General features: G+C 39.0%; 1 protein-coding gene across 1 annotated transcript in view; it reads left to right on the top strand.

The window, feature by feature from the left end:
• Nucleotides 1-11,569, top strand: part of FBXO28 (F-box protein 28) — a 29,227-nt gene extending 17,658 nt beyond the window's left edge. The window contains exons 3-5 of the mRNA XM_066237523.1: nt 380-518; nt 3,977-4,172; nt 6,832-11,569. Coding sequence (XP_066093620.1) covers nt 380-518; nt 3,977-4,172; nt 6,832-7,226 — 730 coding nt within the window. The 3' untranslated portion in view covers nt 7,227-11,569. The remainder of the gene's footprint in view (nt 1-379; nt 519-3,976; nt 4,173-6,831) is intronic.
• Nucleotides 11,570-18,413: the final 6,844 nt, after the last annotated feature.

Below are 18,413 nucleotides of genomic sequence, written 5' to 3'. Positions count from 1 at the left end.
CAGATGGGCAGAGCATGCCCAGTAGGGGGCTTGCCTGGTGGATCCCGGTCAAGGCACATGTGGGAATCTGTCTCACTGCCTCCCCACCTCTCACTTAATAAAATAATGATGATGATGATGATAATAATAATTGCCATTAGGCTTGATATAGCCAAAAAATAAAACAAAACAAAATTTTTTTTTTCTAAATGTTTTGTCAGTATTAGTCCTTGGCCAAGATTTCTGGACATAGTGATTCATTTGTCAGTACAGTTGAATTATGACCCACTTGTAGATTCCTGAATTGACTTACACATGTTAGTCTATTTCATTAAGACAGTTTGATTGCATAACATTTTAGTCCACAGTACATCTTTAAAGGTTGCTTTTTTAATTATAGGAGAGAGTCAGAGAGGAGAAACCATTCATTAGCTCGTCACGCAGATATCCTTGCTGCTGTTGAAACAAGGCTTTCGCTATTAAATATGACTTTCATGAAGTATGTGGATTCCAATCTCTGTTGCTTCATCCCAGGAAAGGTAAATAGAATTGCTTACCTCGAATAGATGGATTGTGCTGTGTAAACTTTATTATAAAGTTCCAAAGTGATTTTTAAATGTCAGAATTGTTCCTACTCCTCTGGAATGAGTTTCTATGAATGGATTTGTTTAGCTTCTAAGAGAATTTTTTTTTTTTTACAGAGAGTCAGAGAGAGGGATAGACAGACAGGAATGGAGAGATGAGAAGCATCAATCATCAGTTTCCCGTTGCGACACCTTAGTTGTTCATTGATTGCTTCTCATATGTGCCTTGACCGTGGGCCTTCAGCAGACTGAGTAACCCCTTGCTCAAGCCAGTGATCTTGGGTCCAAGCTGGTGAGCTTTTTGCTCAAACCAGATGAGCCTGTGCTCAAGTTGGCGACCTCGGGGTCTTGAACCTGGGTCCTTTGCATCCCAGTCCGACCCTCTATCCACTGCGCCACCACCTGGTCAGGCTGTAAGAGAAATTTGAATCATTTATGTGTTCTTTATATTTGAAATTTTAATTAACAGATATACATCAAGAGCCCTGCTGTTCTTTAGAAAAGCTTGTGAAAAAAATTTTGAGCTTTTACTCTGTTAGGATGCCAAAGCTTCAGCAGCAATGAACAAGATAGGTATTGTCCTTGCCTTCAAGACTGTTATAATTTGGGGGAGGCAGAGTAGGAGGCACAAACTGGGTTTTGTTTTGTTTGAGAAATGTTTCATGACACAACTTGATAAAACCTCCAGATTTGAAAAGAATAAATAATTCCTGTATAGCAATATACTCAGAGCTAAGTAATAGAACTGTTTAACCCAGAAATAAGTATATATGGCATATTTGCTGTTACTGAGTTAAAGACCCCAGCACTCAGCATGCTGCTCATACCTTCAGTAGTATCTTTCTCACATTGATTGTAAATTCAGGTGAAATATGTCTATGGCCTTCTATATGGAAGGGTGGGAATGGAGTTCAAGGTCATTTTGTTACTTAGTTGATACTACCGAAAGCATCAGAATGGTTAGAACTAATTAATACCTAGATAAAATCTGATTTTTTTTTTGTTATTTCCATAGATAATTAACATTGGCAATATTTCATATGTACTTTCTCCATTTTTAATTTTATGTGTTTATTTTGGGGAGAATCTGTTTTTTCATTTTATTTGAAATATTCTTTGGTGTATCTCACTTTCCTCAAATGCTTTTGTAGGACATTCTACAAGGGTGACCAGTTAGACGCTTTAGATGTGATTTATAGGCTTTACCTCTAAGTATTCCTGGGAAGTTCATTGAACTAGAATAGGCTATCCCCTGGAGCCTCATTTTTATTGCATATCTCATTGTTAAGAATATGAATATTTAAAAAAAAAGAATATGAATATTTAAGAAACATCTTACAGTTTTCATAACGTCAAAGACAGTTCAGTCGGCAGTTCCTAACAAGAGTTGAGTTGTTTGGGCAAAGTCCACATGGCTGCCTACCCAAGATATTGAGTGTCTGGCCTTGACAGAAGTGCTGACCTTTATTTCAGTTCATCAGGATCATGTGATTAGAATGATGATCTTTACTGTCTAAATAAATGAGGTCAAATCTAGTTGCTTCCCCATTTTTTGGAAACCCCACTTGTTGACCTCTCGCTCCTAGTACCAAAATAAAAGAACAAAACCAAGTAGACAGCAATGGAGAGTGTTTTAAGTTTGCAAGATGCAGCCTGACCAGGTGGTAGCACAGTGGATAGATTGTTGACCTGGGATGCTGAAGACCCAGGTTCGAAACCCGAGGTCGCTGGCTTGAGTGCAGGCTCACCAGCTTGAGTATGGGATCATAGACATGACCCCATGGTCACTCGCTTGAAGGCCAAGGTCTTTGGCTTGAGCAAGGGGTTACTGGTTTGGCTGGAGCCCCCTAGTCAAGGTACATATGACAAGCAATCAATGAACAACTTAAGTGCCGCAACTATGAGTTGATGTTTCTCTTTTTTTTCCCTCTCTCTCTAAAAAAAAAAATAAAACCTTTTAAAAAAAGAAATGTTGGTCCTGGCCGGCTAGCTCAGTGCATAGAGCCTCAGCCCAGGATATGGAGTGGGATTGATCCCTGGTCAGGGCACACAGGAGAAACGACCATCTGCTTCTTCTTTTTTTTTTTTTTCATCTGCTTCTTTCCTTGCTTTCCTGAAGCCAGTGGCTCGCATGGTTTGAGCGCTGGCCCCCGCTGCAGAGGATAGTTCAGTTGATTCAGCATCAGCCTCAGATGGGGTTGCCGGGTGGATCCTGGTCAGGGTTGCCCGCATGTGGGAGTCTGTCCCACTGTCTCCCCTCCTCTCACATAAGTAAATAAGTAAAAAAACCTTAAAAATGTTTTTCATAACTAATATTTTATCATCTCAAGCCTGGGTAGGATTCAGCACATGGCCTACTGTAGAAGGTGTGGAAACAGCCTCTCATACTATTTCTCCTGCAGGATTGGGGGGTTTTCTATCAGGACTCGCAGCTTGAGTGAAGGAAGAGGTAGATAATAAGCCTATCTCAGAGTTGAGTAAACGCAGTAGGAGCAATGAGTGGGATTGGAGGTTAAGATATTCTGGGGACAGAATCTTTTCATTAACCCATAATTTGGGGGAGGTAAAAACCCATTGGAATAGTTGTCATCCAGACTGGACATCTTCAGAGATGTGAAATACTATCTTTGGGTCTGTGCTGAAGCCATGGGAAGCAATAAGGATGACCTCCAGGGGTTAAAGCTGGGGGTAAAAATGCCTAAAGAGGTTCAGCTACTCTTCCAGCAAAAGAACTGTAAACCAGGGTTGTCAGGATAGTGTTTCTTCTCCATGTGTGCTATGCCTTGTGTTTTCCCACCGCAGTTCTCATGAAATGAAACAGGATCTCCTGCTACCCTTTGGTGGTGGCCAGAAGGTGGGGTCTGAGGAGACCTCATTGTAATCCATAGCAAGTCTTAGGGAAACAAAACTTCAAGGGGCAGAGCACGGGTGGCAGTGCAGGAGAGAAGGGGTCAGGCTGAGTTTCTGGGGCCTGGGATCTGGGCTAGTGGGAAGTGGGTTTGGTGGGTAAGTAGAATATGGGTGTGGCGGCCCCTACCCCTGCTCGCATACAGGGTTTAATTTCTTACTTTAGTCCTCTGGTTTCTTCAGCAATGAGTATCCCTCTTTGTGTCACTTATTTACATGTATGTCCCTAATTACACTGTGGTTATCTTCGGGGCAGGAGCTGTATTTTATTCATCCTAATTCTTTAGCCCCAACACAGTACCTGGTGCTTACTAAATATAAGAATGAAACATACAAAGAATTATAACAAGGCCAAAGCCATGTGTTACAGATGGTAATAGTATCATCAGTTAAATCTCTTCTAGGACTTTACAGGAATTGCAAAACAAGCAGTCACTTCTCTCCCTATTTAGCTATTTTCTTTAAAAAAAAAAATCAAAAGTGCTAAGGAGAATTTATTGTTTTAGGTTATTGATGAGATCTATCGTGTGTTGAGATACGTCAATTCTACCAGAGCCCCTCAGCGAGCTCATGAAGTGCTTCAGGAGCTCAGGGATATTTCTTCCATGGCCATGGAGTACTTTGATGAAAAGATTGTTCCAATACTAAAGAGGAAATTACCAGGATCAGACGTGTCTGGAAGACTCATGGGCTCTCCTCCAGGTATATCGTTTTTACTGTGTTCAGTTCACAGCATTCATCCATAGATGCGATAACTTGCTTTTTTCTCCATTTAATTTTATATCTTGAACTTTGCTGTGTCTATAAATTTGTTATCAACAATATCATTTTTAATGACAAGTTGAATTCTAGACCATAACTTATGTAACTGATTCAGTGCTATTAAGCACATTTGTCTTAGCACTCTGAAGAACAAGCTTATGGCCAAAATCCTGTACATATTCATAACTACTGACTTAAAATAAATTCATTAAATTGCTGAGTGAGCCTGACCTGTGGTGGCGCAGTGGGATAAAGCGTCGACCTGGAACACTGAGGTTGCTGGTTCGAAACCTTGGGCTTGCCCGGTCAAGGCACATATGGGAGTTGATGCTTCCTGCTCCTCCCTCCCCTTCTCTCTCTCTCTCCCCTCTCTCTCTAAAAATTAATAAATAAAATATAAAAAAAAAAAAATTAAAAAAAAAAATTGCTGAGTGAAAAGCGATGTAGAGGTGTATTTTTTTTTTTTTTTTTTTTTTTTTTTTACAGAGACAGAGAGAGAGAGGGATAGAGAGGGACAGACAGACAGAAATGGAGAGATGAGAAGTATCAATCATCAGTTCCTTGTTGCACGTTGCAACACCTTAGTTGTTCATTGATTGCTTTCTCATATGTGCCTTGACCGAGGGGCTACAGCAGACCGAGTAACCCCTTGCTTGAGCCAGTGACCCTGGGTCCAAGCCCGTGAGCTTTTTTTTTTTTTTTTTTTTTTTTTTCTCAAACCAGATGAGCCCATGCTCAAGCTGGCGACCTCGGGGTCTTGAACCTGGGTCCTTCCGCATCCCAGTCTGATGCTCTATCCACTGCGCCACTGCCTGGTCAGGCAATTTTTTAATGTTTCTGAGTAGTTAATATTCAAGATCCGAAAGCAAAAATACCAGATAAGAGTCTTCATGGAAATGTCCAGTGAATTATTTCAGCCCTGGTTGTCTGGCTGCTCCTTAGAAGACAGCGTACATGAGGCTATTTGAACATTGTCACTTCTCGTTTGCTAGCTATTTTGCAAAAGCATACTGGAGCCAAGAGATTCGTGCCCTTATCTAAAGGACTGAGTTGTTCAATGTTCTCAACCCTTGTAGATATTTTAAATCAGGGAAAAGAAACTTAAGTAGAACATTTTGTTCTGGTTAGTTAGCTTCCTGGAGTACTCAGTGGGGTAACTGAGTGGCTGGCTGTAATTTAATAATAAAGCCTGTGGCATCTCAGCATTGATGTATCTATTATTTATTGAGTGCCTGTTATAATGTGCACAGCACTGCACTCTGTCCTGTGGAGACTAAAAGGAAGTGTAATATGTGGTGTCTGCTATCAAGGATCTTACTATTTTAAAAGGTAAGACATGCCTGACCTGTGGTGGCGCAGTGGATAAAGTATCAACCTGGAAACGCTGAGGTTGCTGGTTCAAAACCCTGGGCTTGCCTGGTCAAGGCTCATATGGGAGTTGATGCTTCCTGCTCCTCCCCCCTTCTCTCTCTCTCTCTCTCTCTCCCCTCTCTATAATGAATAAATAAAATCTTTATAAAATAAAAAATAAACTTTCCTTTAAAAAAAAAAAAAAAGGTAAGACATACCCAGACTCAAGTTCAATTATTATAGGCAGAGACGTATTTTCAAGGAGTATGTCCACTTAAATGCCAAATGAGTAGCAGAGACAGAATTTTAAGGAAGACCACTGTCTGGTCTGATTAAGACCTAACAAGAAGTAAGAGTTGACCTGAGCATTGAGGTATTAGTGGAAGTTGGATAGAGAGAAAAAGAGGGAGGAAGGGAGGAAGGGAGGGAGGGAGAAGGAGAAGGAAGAATCCATCAGCCAAGGAAAACATTCTGGTTATTGTGATGTACAAGGTGAAAATCAGAATGATGGGTTTAAGGTATGAATGGATCTGTCTGGTCCTTTAGAAAACATTCAGGAGATAAGGCTTAAAAAAAAAAGTAGGTTATTAGTTTAAAAATAGTGATTTTTATGTCCAAGTTACAGTCTGTTATTCCTAAAACAGAACAGTTCCAAAGCCTTCCTGCATGATGTCAGAAATGCTTCACAGTCATCATGAGTGATGTAACTTGCTCTTTGATAGCATCTCTGTTGTTTAGCCTCTGCATATAACTTGAGTGCAGGGAAACCTTCAGAGCATGACAGGTCTGCACTTCTAGCTTGAATGTTTGTTTGCTTGTGTGAAATAAGATAGAAAATCATTATATTCTCATTTTACTACTTGTATTTTCTTATTAGGTCCAAAAGTGTTTTATAATATTTTAAATCCAAGTTTATGCCATTAAATGTCCTTATCCATTTGCTGGCACTCCACATGTTGCCACGTGAACATGAGAATTAGGGTTCAAACTCATTTATAATTAAAACTAGGTGTCTGATTAATCCATTAGATCCAGTAGATTGCAAAGAAGAAATGATCAGGACATTCATATACATTCTGATATAGATATACATATATATCAGATTCTTGGATAGACAGATATACGTTCTGATGTAGGTAGATACACACACACACATATTCTATTTCAAAATAAGTTTAATTTATAAAGTATTACTGGTAGTGGGACATTTTAAGTGATTAACTGGACATTAAAAACTATTTTTCCACAGTTCCAGGACCTTCTGCAGCCCTAACAACAATGCAGCTCTTCTCCAAGCAAAACCCTTCAAGACAAGAGGTTACCAAACTCCAGCAACAGGTTAAGACAAATGGTGCTGGCGTGACTGTTCTCAGGCGTGAAATTTCTGAGCTTCGCACCAAAGTGCAAGAACAACAGAAACAGCTCCAAGACCAGGACCAGAAACTGCTAGAACAGACCCAGATCATAGGTGAACAGAACGCACGGTTGGCCGAGCTGGAGCGCAAACTGCGGGAAGTGATGGAAAGTGCAGTAGGGAACCCCTCAGGGTCTGGGCAGAATGAAGAGTCTCCTGGGAAACGGAAGAAGGCAGCGGAAGCCATAGACTCTCTTAGGAAATCAAAACGTCTCCGGAATAGAAAGTGAATCGGAATGTGCTTCTAGCTCCAGAGGAGGGCCTGGCTTAGTAGCTGAGCAGTTATGCATATCAGGATGCTGTGAGCAACATGGTGTCCCTTCTAGGCTTCTAGGCTTTCAGAACACAACTTCAACTTGAACTCTCATGGTTGGGACATTGTTTCCCTGCTTCTCCCGGTTGAACTGACGCACAGAATCTTTTTACTTTGCAATAGATTTATACTAACCAGGCCTATTCTATCATGTTTTGAGGAGTTAACTTTTTTCTGTGCAGCTAATGTTTAAAGTAAGTTTTTTTGTTTCTGCATATATGCACATTACTTAAGGATCTTAAACCAGTCTTGACAGACTAGAAACTTAACACAGAAAATGTCCTGTTCACTTGAAAGCAAAGACCTACTTTTTAAATGGACAGTATCTTGTTTAAAAAAAAAAAAGTTGACTTTTTGTTATAAGTGACCTTTGTTTGGAATGTCTGAAAAGTAGTAAATGCTTTTTGGTATTGAAGTAATGGGTAACTAAGACGGACTTCCATAGTTGACTGTAGAAGGAGCCTCTACAGTATTGACTATATATTTTTATAAACTACTGGCAAGGGATTTATCCAATTATACCATGTTTCAGTTCTCTATGGGGGCCATGTCCTACATTTGCATGGATGGATGCATGCATTGCCTAGGCAACTCACTTAAAAAGCTCTTGCACTGGTATTGATCTTGAACCTCTATACTTCTCCACTTTTTAGAGCATTGTCTTAGTTTATTTAAGCACTTAACATCTTCTGCCACAACAGCTGGCCCAGGGGATGGTGGGGTGAGTCCATTTGTCCTCCAGTTCTATAAGAACAAGAGAGTATTAAAGCCCATTGCTTTATCTCTTCTCTGTAGAGTTCAGGTACACTGGCTAATGCAGAACCCCAAATCCCAAGGCTCTTTCTATCGATATCAGACCTCTGGTAACTAGTACTTTTCCTTACTCGCCACTGTGTGTGCTCACTGGGTAAGTGTGATGGCCAGTGGTGTAAGTAGGGTACCCAACCTGTGGGATGCAGTTTTGTCATTGAAAGACGTTCATTGAAGGACACTGTACTACAAAAAAGCATTTTGATCATTTCATTTCTGGGGGATGACCTGAGGGAAGCTTTTTAATACGAATTTCAAGCTTTCCTTATCCAACAACTTTAAACAAAAGCTTTAATTTCATTTGCACTCCTGTGTTGAGCTTGTAACTGGAAAAGCATGTCTTGCACTGTTTAACTTTCTTAGTGGTCACTTTAACAACCTCCAGATTGTGTGCAGTGGTTATTTTCCCCAGTTATATATTTTTTGAAACATTCAGCTATTACTGTGCTAGTTTTATTTTAATGTACTAAATTATGTTGTTATTATTTGACTGTTAAGTTCTTTTAAACAACTGTTGCCTTGGGCTTCAGTTATTTAAAATAAATTTAGGTGTAATGTAGAAAACTGTCCCTTTCAAGGTAGGCGTTTGATACCTGTATAAAACCTAAGGTTTTGGTAAATACCTTACTTGAATAAAAGCACAAGGTTATCACCTTTTATTTTTTATCCGTCCAACATGACATGGTTCTGCATCCTTCAGATTAACCAAACCAAATGAAACTCTTTATTACCCATTTTTATATAGTCTTTACATAATATTGTCCTTAGATTTTGATCAAGTCTATGTCTAACTTTGAAACTCTATTTACAATGTAGTATGTTTTCAATGAAAAACCATAAAATAACATCCAAGTGTTTCATGGCTTGTTGGGAAGATAATTTTAAAATAAACAATTTCCAAAAAAAGATTTGTCAGCCAAGGTCATCCATAAAAGTCCCCGTCTGGAACTCATTTTCTCAGCAGGTCTCATTTTTTGTAATCATAGGATTTAGCCATATTGTCATACCTTTGGAGGAGGCCTACTGGAATACTTATGGCCTTTAGTAGTCTGCTTTCCTGGTAATAGGAAGACTTTAAGTAACAAAATACATGTTTTCAGGTTTACAAAGTGTGATCCTTATGCATCAAAGGGATATAACCTCAGATGATTTAATAGTTGTTATTGAGTTCAAGTTGCCTGGGTTTCTTTATAAACTTTATCAAGATGCCCTAAATGCATCTATAGTCTTCCATTAGTTAACATGAGTACGTGGCTTTCATACTAAGCTTTCCCACTATTAGAAGGTAGGTTTTATTTCAAAATCCAAGTTTTACAGTATACATTTGTAATCATCTGTCTGTAAGGTAAATGAGTTGCGACTGTTAATGCATGAATGTCCATAACAGTAGGAGAATAAAGCACTACAGTTCTGTTGTTTTTTAAATCTGAAATCTTACTTAGACTTACCTACTAAAACATGTTAGGATATTGCCTTGACCAATTTGATAGCTTTTATACTTGCTTTTGGTTAAGCATAATTGTATTTAAGACTCAACAAATCACAAATTATTTGGATGAGCTAAAACTGACATATGTTACAGGAAAACTAAAAATTAACCTCCTAAGAGAGAACCATCCTGCCCAGGATCATGCGTCAGTAATATAAATGCTATAATGTTGATACTGTGTTGTCCTAGAACAACATTTCATACAATATTCTTGTCATCTTCCTTGGCTGTTTTTCAGAGGCCACTTCTCTATTTTAATGGGTCATTCCCACTTAAAAGTTGACTGTGGTACAACATTACAGACAGATACAATGTGAAAAGGCATATCTAAGAAAAAAAGAAAAGTGCCCCCACCCCCACCCCCCCGCAGGAAACTCGGCTTATTTCCTGCACGGACTTAGCTTGGTTTTTACATGTTCTGAAATACGAACTCATTCACAACATGAGGTTATAGAACCTGTGGCTTTTTCAAGCTTCTCTTTTGCTGTACAGAGCCTGGAAATAATGGGGCAAACACAGTTGTATTCAGAGTTACCATGTTTTAAAAACTATTGGGGTGCCATCAGGTCTAGGGCCACTGGTTCTGAAAGCAATTTTTTTGTAAAACGTGTTTTTTGGAGAACTGAACTTTACAGGGGCTTGCCTTAATCTCTATTTAGTAGTTTCAAGATGTATGTGCTATTGTTCTACTTGTTAAAATGTTAAAATATTCTATGTAGCCCCAAAGGTGGGTAAAAGCGTATAAGTAATGCCTAAATAAATAAGCTAAAAGGTGTCACTACAGCTGGATTTTTGAGAGAAAATGGACATAGGAACATAGGCTATGTATAATAAACAAAAACAATAGCACCTTAAGATTGCACTATTTTATGCATTATTTTATATGCCATTTCATAGCCTGCACTTTAATCTCCAAAGAAACAATGTATGATGTCCCACTTGTTCCTTATTATTAATAAACTTTTTCCTAAGACAGGGCACTTAATTCTATTTTACTATACTGAATTAATTTCTTGGAGGTGGACGCCTTCTTTTGAGTTCTCTATTTCCTTAGCCATAATATTTTCTAGGATCTAGGAACTCCTTATCTTACTGAATCCCAACAATCTTCTTCTAGGATCTAGGAACTCCTTATCTTACTGAATCCCAACAGTCTATAATTTTAATTTAATGTAAAATCTCATTCTTGTTGGTCAGCACGATCTTATAGCCTGTTCTAGCAATGAGTACCTGTTTGTTAACACTTATCAAATCATCGACATATGTCACATACTGTAAGATTTGAAGCCAGGATTAAGGCATTCTGAAAGGAAACATCCTGTAGAATGCAGTCTCTTAGAAGATGAGATGTGTTTCTAACAAAATCCAATTTGATGTGCTGCCCAGTTCTTTGACTAGGGAGCTATCTGAATTAACTAGGCCACTAAAAGGTTGATAAGTTAAAACTACTTAAAAATAACAAAGTTCTGTAGCCTGCCATTCTGAAGTAAATTATTTTTTAAAAGATGCTAAAGTAATCTACAAAATAAACTAGCGACTCGTTGGCTGCCACCTACCATGATTTTATTTTTAATAGCAATATATGTATAATCATAAATACGATAGGCTCAAGTCATATGGGCTTTCACCAGCTTCCTAAGAATTTCTGTTAAGTTTCTGAAATCAAAAAGTAAATCCAAAATTTTCCTGTTGTGTCTGAAGAGAATCATGGGATTGAGAAACATATTGATAATAATCTATTAGGTCCATCTCCAAAGTATACCAGTCCATATTCAGAACTATGAAGTGTTTAAAATTCCTTTATGTGGTACCATGTCTGTTTACTTATGCTCATGAGCAACAATAAATTGCCAGTTTACCTTCTGGAATTTTCATTGTTATAACCACATTCAATTACTGGAAAGTGAAAAACACCTCCCGGTCACACAACAGGGTACATAAATAAATGTGTTGTTACCAGAGCTGCTTGTTTTCTTTGTATTTCATGCACAAAAGGTTATGGAACAAATGCCACATGAACAGCTACGAACTCTTGAAGCTGTGGAGGAGTGTGTTTTACATGTTACCTGTGTCCTCACAACTAACTTATGAAGCAGGTTTCTCTGCAGGGAAATTAAACTCAGGTTGAGCAACATGTCCATGATGCTATACCGGTAAATGCTTAAATGGATTGGAACCCAGACCTACCTGCCTGCAAAGCTTCCATACTTCCTGCTACCCTACACTATATTTTGAAGTAGCTGAGAGCTGTAGGGCAGATTACATTCTAAACTTAGAAACAGATATATAGATAAAGTATTCCAAACATCCACTACAAGTAGTCAATGCCCAAATCTCTCATGTTAAGAGTAACATACAGAAGTTAAAACCAGGAATAGGTTGGGCTTGGCAGAAACAATGGATTCGCCCTAAACATATAGGTAGAAAGCATTGTGAAGGCTTCCAGAACGTGTAATCTTACGTAGAAGGCAGTCCTAGCAGTAGATATGGGCTGAGGTCACTGGCAGGTCCATAGTTGCTTTACAATATGCTGCCAATCGGAACAAAACTAGTGGTCACCAATTGTTTTTTTTCCCCAGCAAGGGAAGAATACTGGTTCTCTTCCAAATTCCTTCAAGCTCCAAAATTAAATATTTCATACAAATCAATTTCACCTCTGTAAAGATGGGACTGTGGCCTGACCTGTGGTCGTGCAGCAGATACAGTGTTGACCTGGAAACGCTGAAGTCACCGGTTCAGGGCCCCGGGTTTGCCTGGTCAAGGCACATATGGGAGTTGATGCTTCCTGCTCCTCCCCCCTTCTAAAAATGAATAAAAAATAAAAATTAAAAAAAAGATGGGACTGTGATAAGGAGTCCTGGAGAAAATTTGAAGGAAGAACAAATTCTCACTTTGTCTAAAACTTAAGATGTTCAGAGAGAGGTCACAGGTGACTGCTGTAGTGAAGGGTGACTAGAGTGGCACCAGTTATCCCAGCACTGTCTCTTCATTCGAGTCCCTCAGACATCACAGAAACAGAAAATAAAGCTACTGCCGCATCTCCTAGTAATCAGAAGAGCTAGATCACAGTGAAAAACTCATTCTGTACCCTTTAGGTGGCTCAGTTGTCACATAATATATTCATGTTGTTAATAAACCAAGGATCTTTACCAATTTTTTTAAGTTAAATGGTAGTCTCCTTTATTTATAAACTTCCCCTGTTAATTCCTGAAACAATTCTTAGGGGACCCATTAAGGATTGTTTTGTCCAGAAAAGTATGTCTCAACTTGCTTGTATACATTCCTCTAGTGTTCATGAGTCATTTCCTCAAAGCAAAATTATAGGAAACTGTGAGGAGAGAAAAAACTGGAGTGGAGGATGTTTGGGCAAAAAGTACAGATTACAACTTGAAAGGAAGTACAAACCAAGGATGAACTTCCCAAAATTCAATCGATTCTCTTCAGAGGAATACAACCAACTAAATAGCTTCTGACTTCTCAAATTCTGTATTTCTTTTAACTTCTCTTTTCCCCTTTTTCTTTGGATTGCACAAAAGCCAATTTCGAATCAGAATCTGAAGCAGCGGTGGGCAGAATCTAGATGACTCCAGGAAGGAAGGGAGGACTAAAATGCTTGTTCCTTTGGGTTGGAACAAGTTTACAAGTGCTTAAGACGCACAGACCCAGGCAAAGAAGACCATGTGCCAATGGAGGCAGAGACTTCAGTGATGTGTCCACAAACCACGGAACACCAAGGGTGGCCAGGAATCACCAAAAGCTAGGAAATCACAAGGAAGAATTCCCCTTAGAGCCTTCAGAGGAAGCCCAGTCTGGCCGACACCCTAGGTTTCAGACATCTACCCACCAGAACTGCAAGAGAATACATTTCTTTTGTTTTAAGTCACCCAGTTTGTGGTCATTTGTTATGGCAGCCCTTGGGAACTAGCACAGGGACTCTCACTTGGCTCTTTAAATATAAAGCTTCCTCGTCTGACCAGGTGGTGGTGCAGTGGATAGAGCGTTGGACTGGGACGTGGAGGACCCAGGTTCGAGACACCAAAGTCGCCAGCTTGAGCACGGGCTCATCTGGCTTGAGCAAAAAAACTCACCAGCTTGGACCCAAAGTCGCTGGCTCGAGCAAGGCGTTACTCGGTCTGCTGAAGGCCCACGGTCAAGGCACATATGAGAAAGCAATTAATGAACAACTAAGGTGTTGCAACGGCAACGAGAAACTGATGATTGATGTTTCTCATCTCTTTCCGTTCCTGTCTGTCTGTCCCTATCTATCCCTCTCTGACTCTCTCTCTGTCCCTGTAAAAAAAAAAAAAAAAGAATCTACCAATGAATGCATAAATGAATGGAGCAACAAATCAATGTTTCTCTCTCTTTCTCTTTCCCCATTCCCCCATTCCTCTCTCTCTCTCAAAGAAAAATAAATAAAAAGCGTCCTTTATTATTAAAACAACAATAACAAAAAAACAAAACAAAACAGTGCTTTAGCTCCTTAACCAGTTTCTATAACCCTAGCAGCTGACCTCCCATCCCAAAGGAGCAGTGAAATGCAACTTGTGTCATCCTTGTAAGAGGACAATTAAGGAATGAATGTCAAAGGAGTAACAATACCTAGCACACACTAAGCAGATAGTAAATAATAAACAGTAGTAATACACAGAGCTATATATATGACACATAGGAAAGCTATAGATTATTATATATATGATGTATTGATCGTATGTTTTCTTTAGTTCCTGATTTGAGCATAGATAGATAGATATACACACACACCTATGTATTTGCAAATTGTTTCTGTACTTTGAAAATATGCATATTTTCAAGTACAAAAACCAGGCTTTCTAGCTTCCTGGAGAAATTTATTTCCAGTCGATCTTAGTTTTAGCATCTTGTAGAATACTGGAACAAAAAGAAACCCTGGAGATGACTAAGGTAACACCCTTTTCATCACTGGGGAAACTGTGACTTGCCACACACCTCGATCTTGGCAAGTCAAGGGTCACTGAAACCTCCCCTAAGGTTTACAGGACTTTCTGCACTGCCCCAACTGCCTCCTGGGGAGTCACAGGAGAGAAGCCAGTTTTGACCTGCTCATCCTTCTCCACCTTAAGCTGAGAGACATGACAGAAGGGAACCTTGCGCTGCTTCTGTAGACAGAAGAGAGGGGACTCTTTGGAACAACCTGCCCCTTAACACACACGTAAGTTGCAAGCATGTTCAGTTGTGAGTTCAAGCCCCTCCCCACTGAATGAGTCCCACAGCAATTCCACTGAATCTGTAGGTCAGTTTGAGAAGATTGCTATCTTACCATATTAAATCTTTCAATCCATGAATATGGAATGTCCTCCCATTTATTTCAGTCTTCTTAAATTTCTTTCAACAATATTTTATAGTTGTCAGAGTGTAAGTTTTACACTTCTTTTACTAACTTTATTCCTAAGTATTTTATCCTTTTTGATGTTACTGTACATGGAATTGTTAATTTTCGCATTGTTCATTGCTCAGATAGAAACACAATTGATTTTTGTATATTGATTTTGCCTCCTGCAACCTTGCTAAACTCATTTTTCTCATTTTTTTTAAAGTGGGTTTTTTAGGGTTTTCCATATACAAGATCATGCCATCTGTGAAAAAGATCGTTTTACCTTTTCCTCACTGACCTGCATGCCTTTTATTTCATTTGCCTGCCTAACTGCTCTGATTAAAACCTCCTAAAATTCACATGGAATCTCAAGGAACTCCTAAGAGCCAAAACAATCCTGAAAAAGAGCAAAGCAGGAGGACTTACATTTCATGATTTCAAAACATACTACAAAGCTGCAGTAGTCAAAATAGTATAGTGCAGGCATAAAAACAGATATATATAGACCAATGGAATACAATAAAAGGTCCAGATATAAATCCCTGCATGTTTGGCCAATGATTCTTTTTTTTTTTTTTTTTTTTTTTTACAGAGACAGAGAGAGTCAGAGAGAGGGATAGATAGGGACAGACAGACAGGAACGAAGAGAAATGAGAAGCATCAATCATTAGTTTTTCGTTGCGACACCTTAGTTGTTCATTGATTGCTTTCTCATATATGCCTTGACCGTGAGGCTTCAGCACGGTCAAGCCAGCATCCTTGGGTCCAAGCTGGTGAGCTTTGCTCAAACCACATGAGCCCGCACTCAAGCTGGCGACCTTGGTGTCTCGAACCTGGGTCCTCTGCATCCCAGTCCTACGCTCTACCCACTGCGCCACCGCCTGGTCAGGCTGGCCAATGATTCTTGACAAGGATGCCTAGAGTATTCAATGGGGAAAACGCTCTTTTCTATATATGGTACTGGGAAACTGGATACCAATAACCACATGCAAAAGAACAAAACTGGACCCTTACTTAAGACCATACACAAAAATTAACTCGAAATGGGTCCAAGACCTAAACATAAAACCTACAACTTATGAGAAAGCATAGGACAAAATCATCATGACTTTGGACTTGGCGATGATTTCTTGGGTAACAAAAGACAAAAGGACAAATTGGACTTCATGAAAATAAAGAAACTGTGGATCAAAAGACTCTTGAGTTAAATGGCAACCCACCCACAGAATGGGGGTAAATATTTGTAAAATCATGTATCTTATAAACAATATCCAGAGCATATGTAAATTTTCCAAATTTCTTTTATTTTTTACTTTTAATTTCATTCTTATTGTGGTCAGAAAATATACTTTGTATGACTACAACCCTCTTAAAGTTTCTTTTAAGATTCGTTTTATGGCCTAAAATGTGGTATATCATAGATGATGTTCCATGTGCACTTGAAAAGAATGTGTGTTCTGCTGTTTTTGTCTAGAGTGTTCTAGAGATTTTTTTTAGGTCCAGTGAGTTTATAGTGTTACCATGTCTTCTATTTCCCTGTGGCTGATCTGTCTAGTTGTCCTATTCATCATTGAAAGTGGGGCATTGAAGTCCCTAGCTGTCACTGTTAAATTGTCTTTTGTCCCTTCAATTCTATCAGTTTTGCTTCATGAATTTTGGGGTTCTATTCTTAGGTGAATATCCTAACAGATTAACTCTCTTATCATTATAAAATGTCCCTCCTTATCTCTAGTAACATTTTTTGTTTGTTTCAAAGTCTATTGTGTCTCATATTAGTAAAACTACGCCAACTTTCTTATGGCCACTGTTTGCATGACATATCTTTCCCCATCTTTTATTTTCAAGGTATTTGTATATCTGAAGTGTGTCTGTAGTCACCATATAGTTGGACCTTATAATTTTATTCATTATTTAGGGAATATTTTATTAGTTTCTGTCATTAAACCCATGTGATTAAGACCATACATATTTTTTTTAAGTTTTTATTGTTTATAATTTTTTTTTTCATTTTTCTGAAGCTGGAAACAGGGAGAGACAGACAGACTCCCGCATGCGCCCGACCGGGATCCACCCGGCACGCCCACCAGGGGCGATGCTCTGCCCATCCTGGGCGTCGCCATGTTGCGACCAGAGTCACTCTAGCGCCTGAGGCAGAGGCCACAGAGCCATCCCCAGCGCCCGGGCCATCTTTGCTCCAATGGAGCCTTGGCTGCGGGAAGGGAAGAGAGAGACAGAGAGGAAAGCGCGGCGGAGGGGTGGAGAAGCAAATGGGCGCTTCTCCTATGTGCCGGGAATCGAACCCGGGTCCTCCGCACGCTAGGCCGACGCTCTACCGCTGAGCCAACCGGCCAGGGCCTAAGACCATACATATTTAATACAGTGAGTTACCCCTGTACAAATAAAAAAAAATTATGTTGAATGTGTCTATACCAGTATGGCTATTAATTTCTGTACAATGCAACCCCAACATGATACAACTGGGATAGTTCTTCCAAAGTTGACAGCACAGCTAAAGTTTCCAAAATTTCAAATTATATGTATGTGTGTATTTATGTATATTTATATAAAAATCCCAATAGCAGTATGTTATGCATCAATAGCAGCAACAGCTTTTTTTAAATCTAGCCTGTTAATCTCTGCCTTTGGTCGAGTTAAGCCATTTGCATTTAATGTTACTTTTTTTTTTAAGATTTTATTTATTCAGTTTAGAGAGTGGGGAGAGAGAGAAAGAAGTGGGGGCACAGGAAGCATCAATTCCTGTATGTGCCTTGAGCCAGCAAGCACAGAGTTTTGAACCGGCAACCTCAGTGTTCCAGGTTGACGCTTTATTCACTGTGCCACCACAGGTCAGGCCAATGTTATTACTGATACAGATTTTTTTTGCTATTTTACTTTTGTTTTCTGTAGGTCTTATGTCTCTCCCCAATCTCCTCCACATTCCTTTTATATTGCTTTCATTTGCATTAAGTGAATACTTCCTTGTGTAAAATTTTAATTCCTTTAATGATTTTTTTTCTTTATATGTTTAAAGTCATGGGTGTTGCTCCAGGGCTTACCATATACATGCTAACTTAGAATACTTCAAATTTATTGTATCTTAATTCCAGTGAGATACAGAAATGTTATTCCTATATAGATTTATTTCCTCTTCCTCCATTTTGTGCTATTATTTTCAACATATGACATGTATGTATGTAACAAATATAGAAATACACTTTCATAATTCCTGCATTATATACTTTTAGGTCTGAGACTGAGAGTAGAGAAAGTATATATGGAGTATGTTATACTAGCCTTCTTATTTACCATTTCTAGGTCTCTTCATTTGTTGCCATGGATTTGAGTTACCATTGCAAGAAAAAAATTTGTAACTATGTAACAGATGTTAACTAGACTTATTTCACAATGTATACAAATTATGTTGAACATTGGAAACTAATATAATGTATTTC

Source organism: Saccopteryx bilineata, chromosome 1, assembly GCF_036850765.1.
Source record: "Saccopteryx bilineata isolate mSacBil1 chromosome 1, mSacBil1_pri_phased_curated, whole genome shotgun sequence".
Lineage (NCBI taxonomy): Eukaryota > Metazoa > Chordata > Mammalia > Chiroptera > Emballonuridae > Saccopteryx > Saccopteryx bilineata.
Note: the sequence above shows the minus strand (reverse complement) of the source record. Positions and strands in the feature narration are given on the sequence as shown.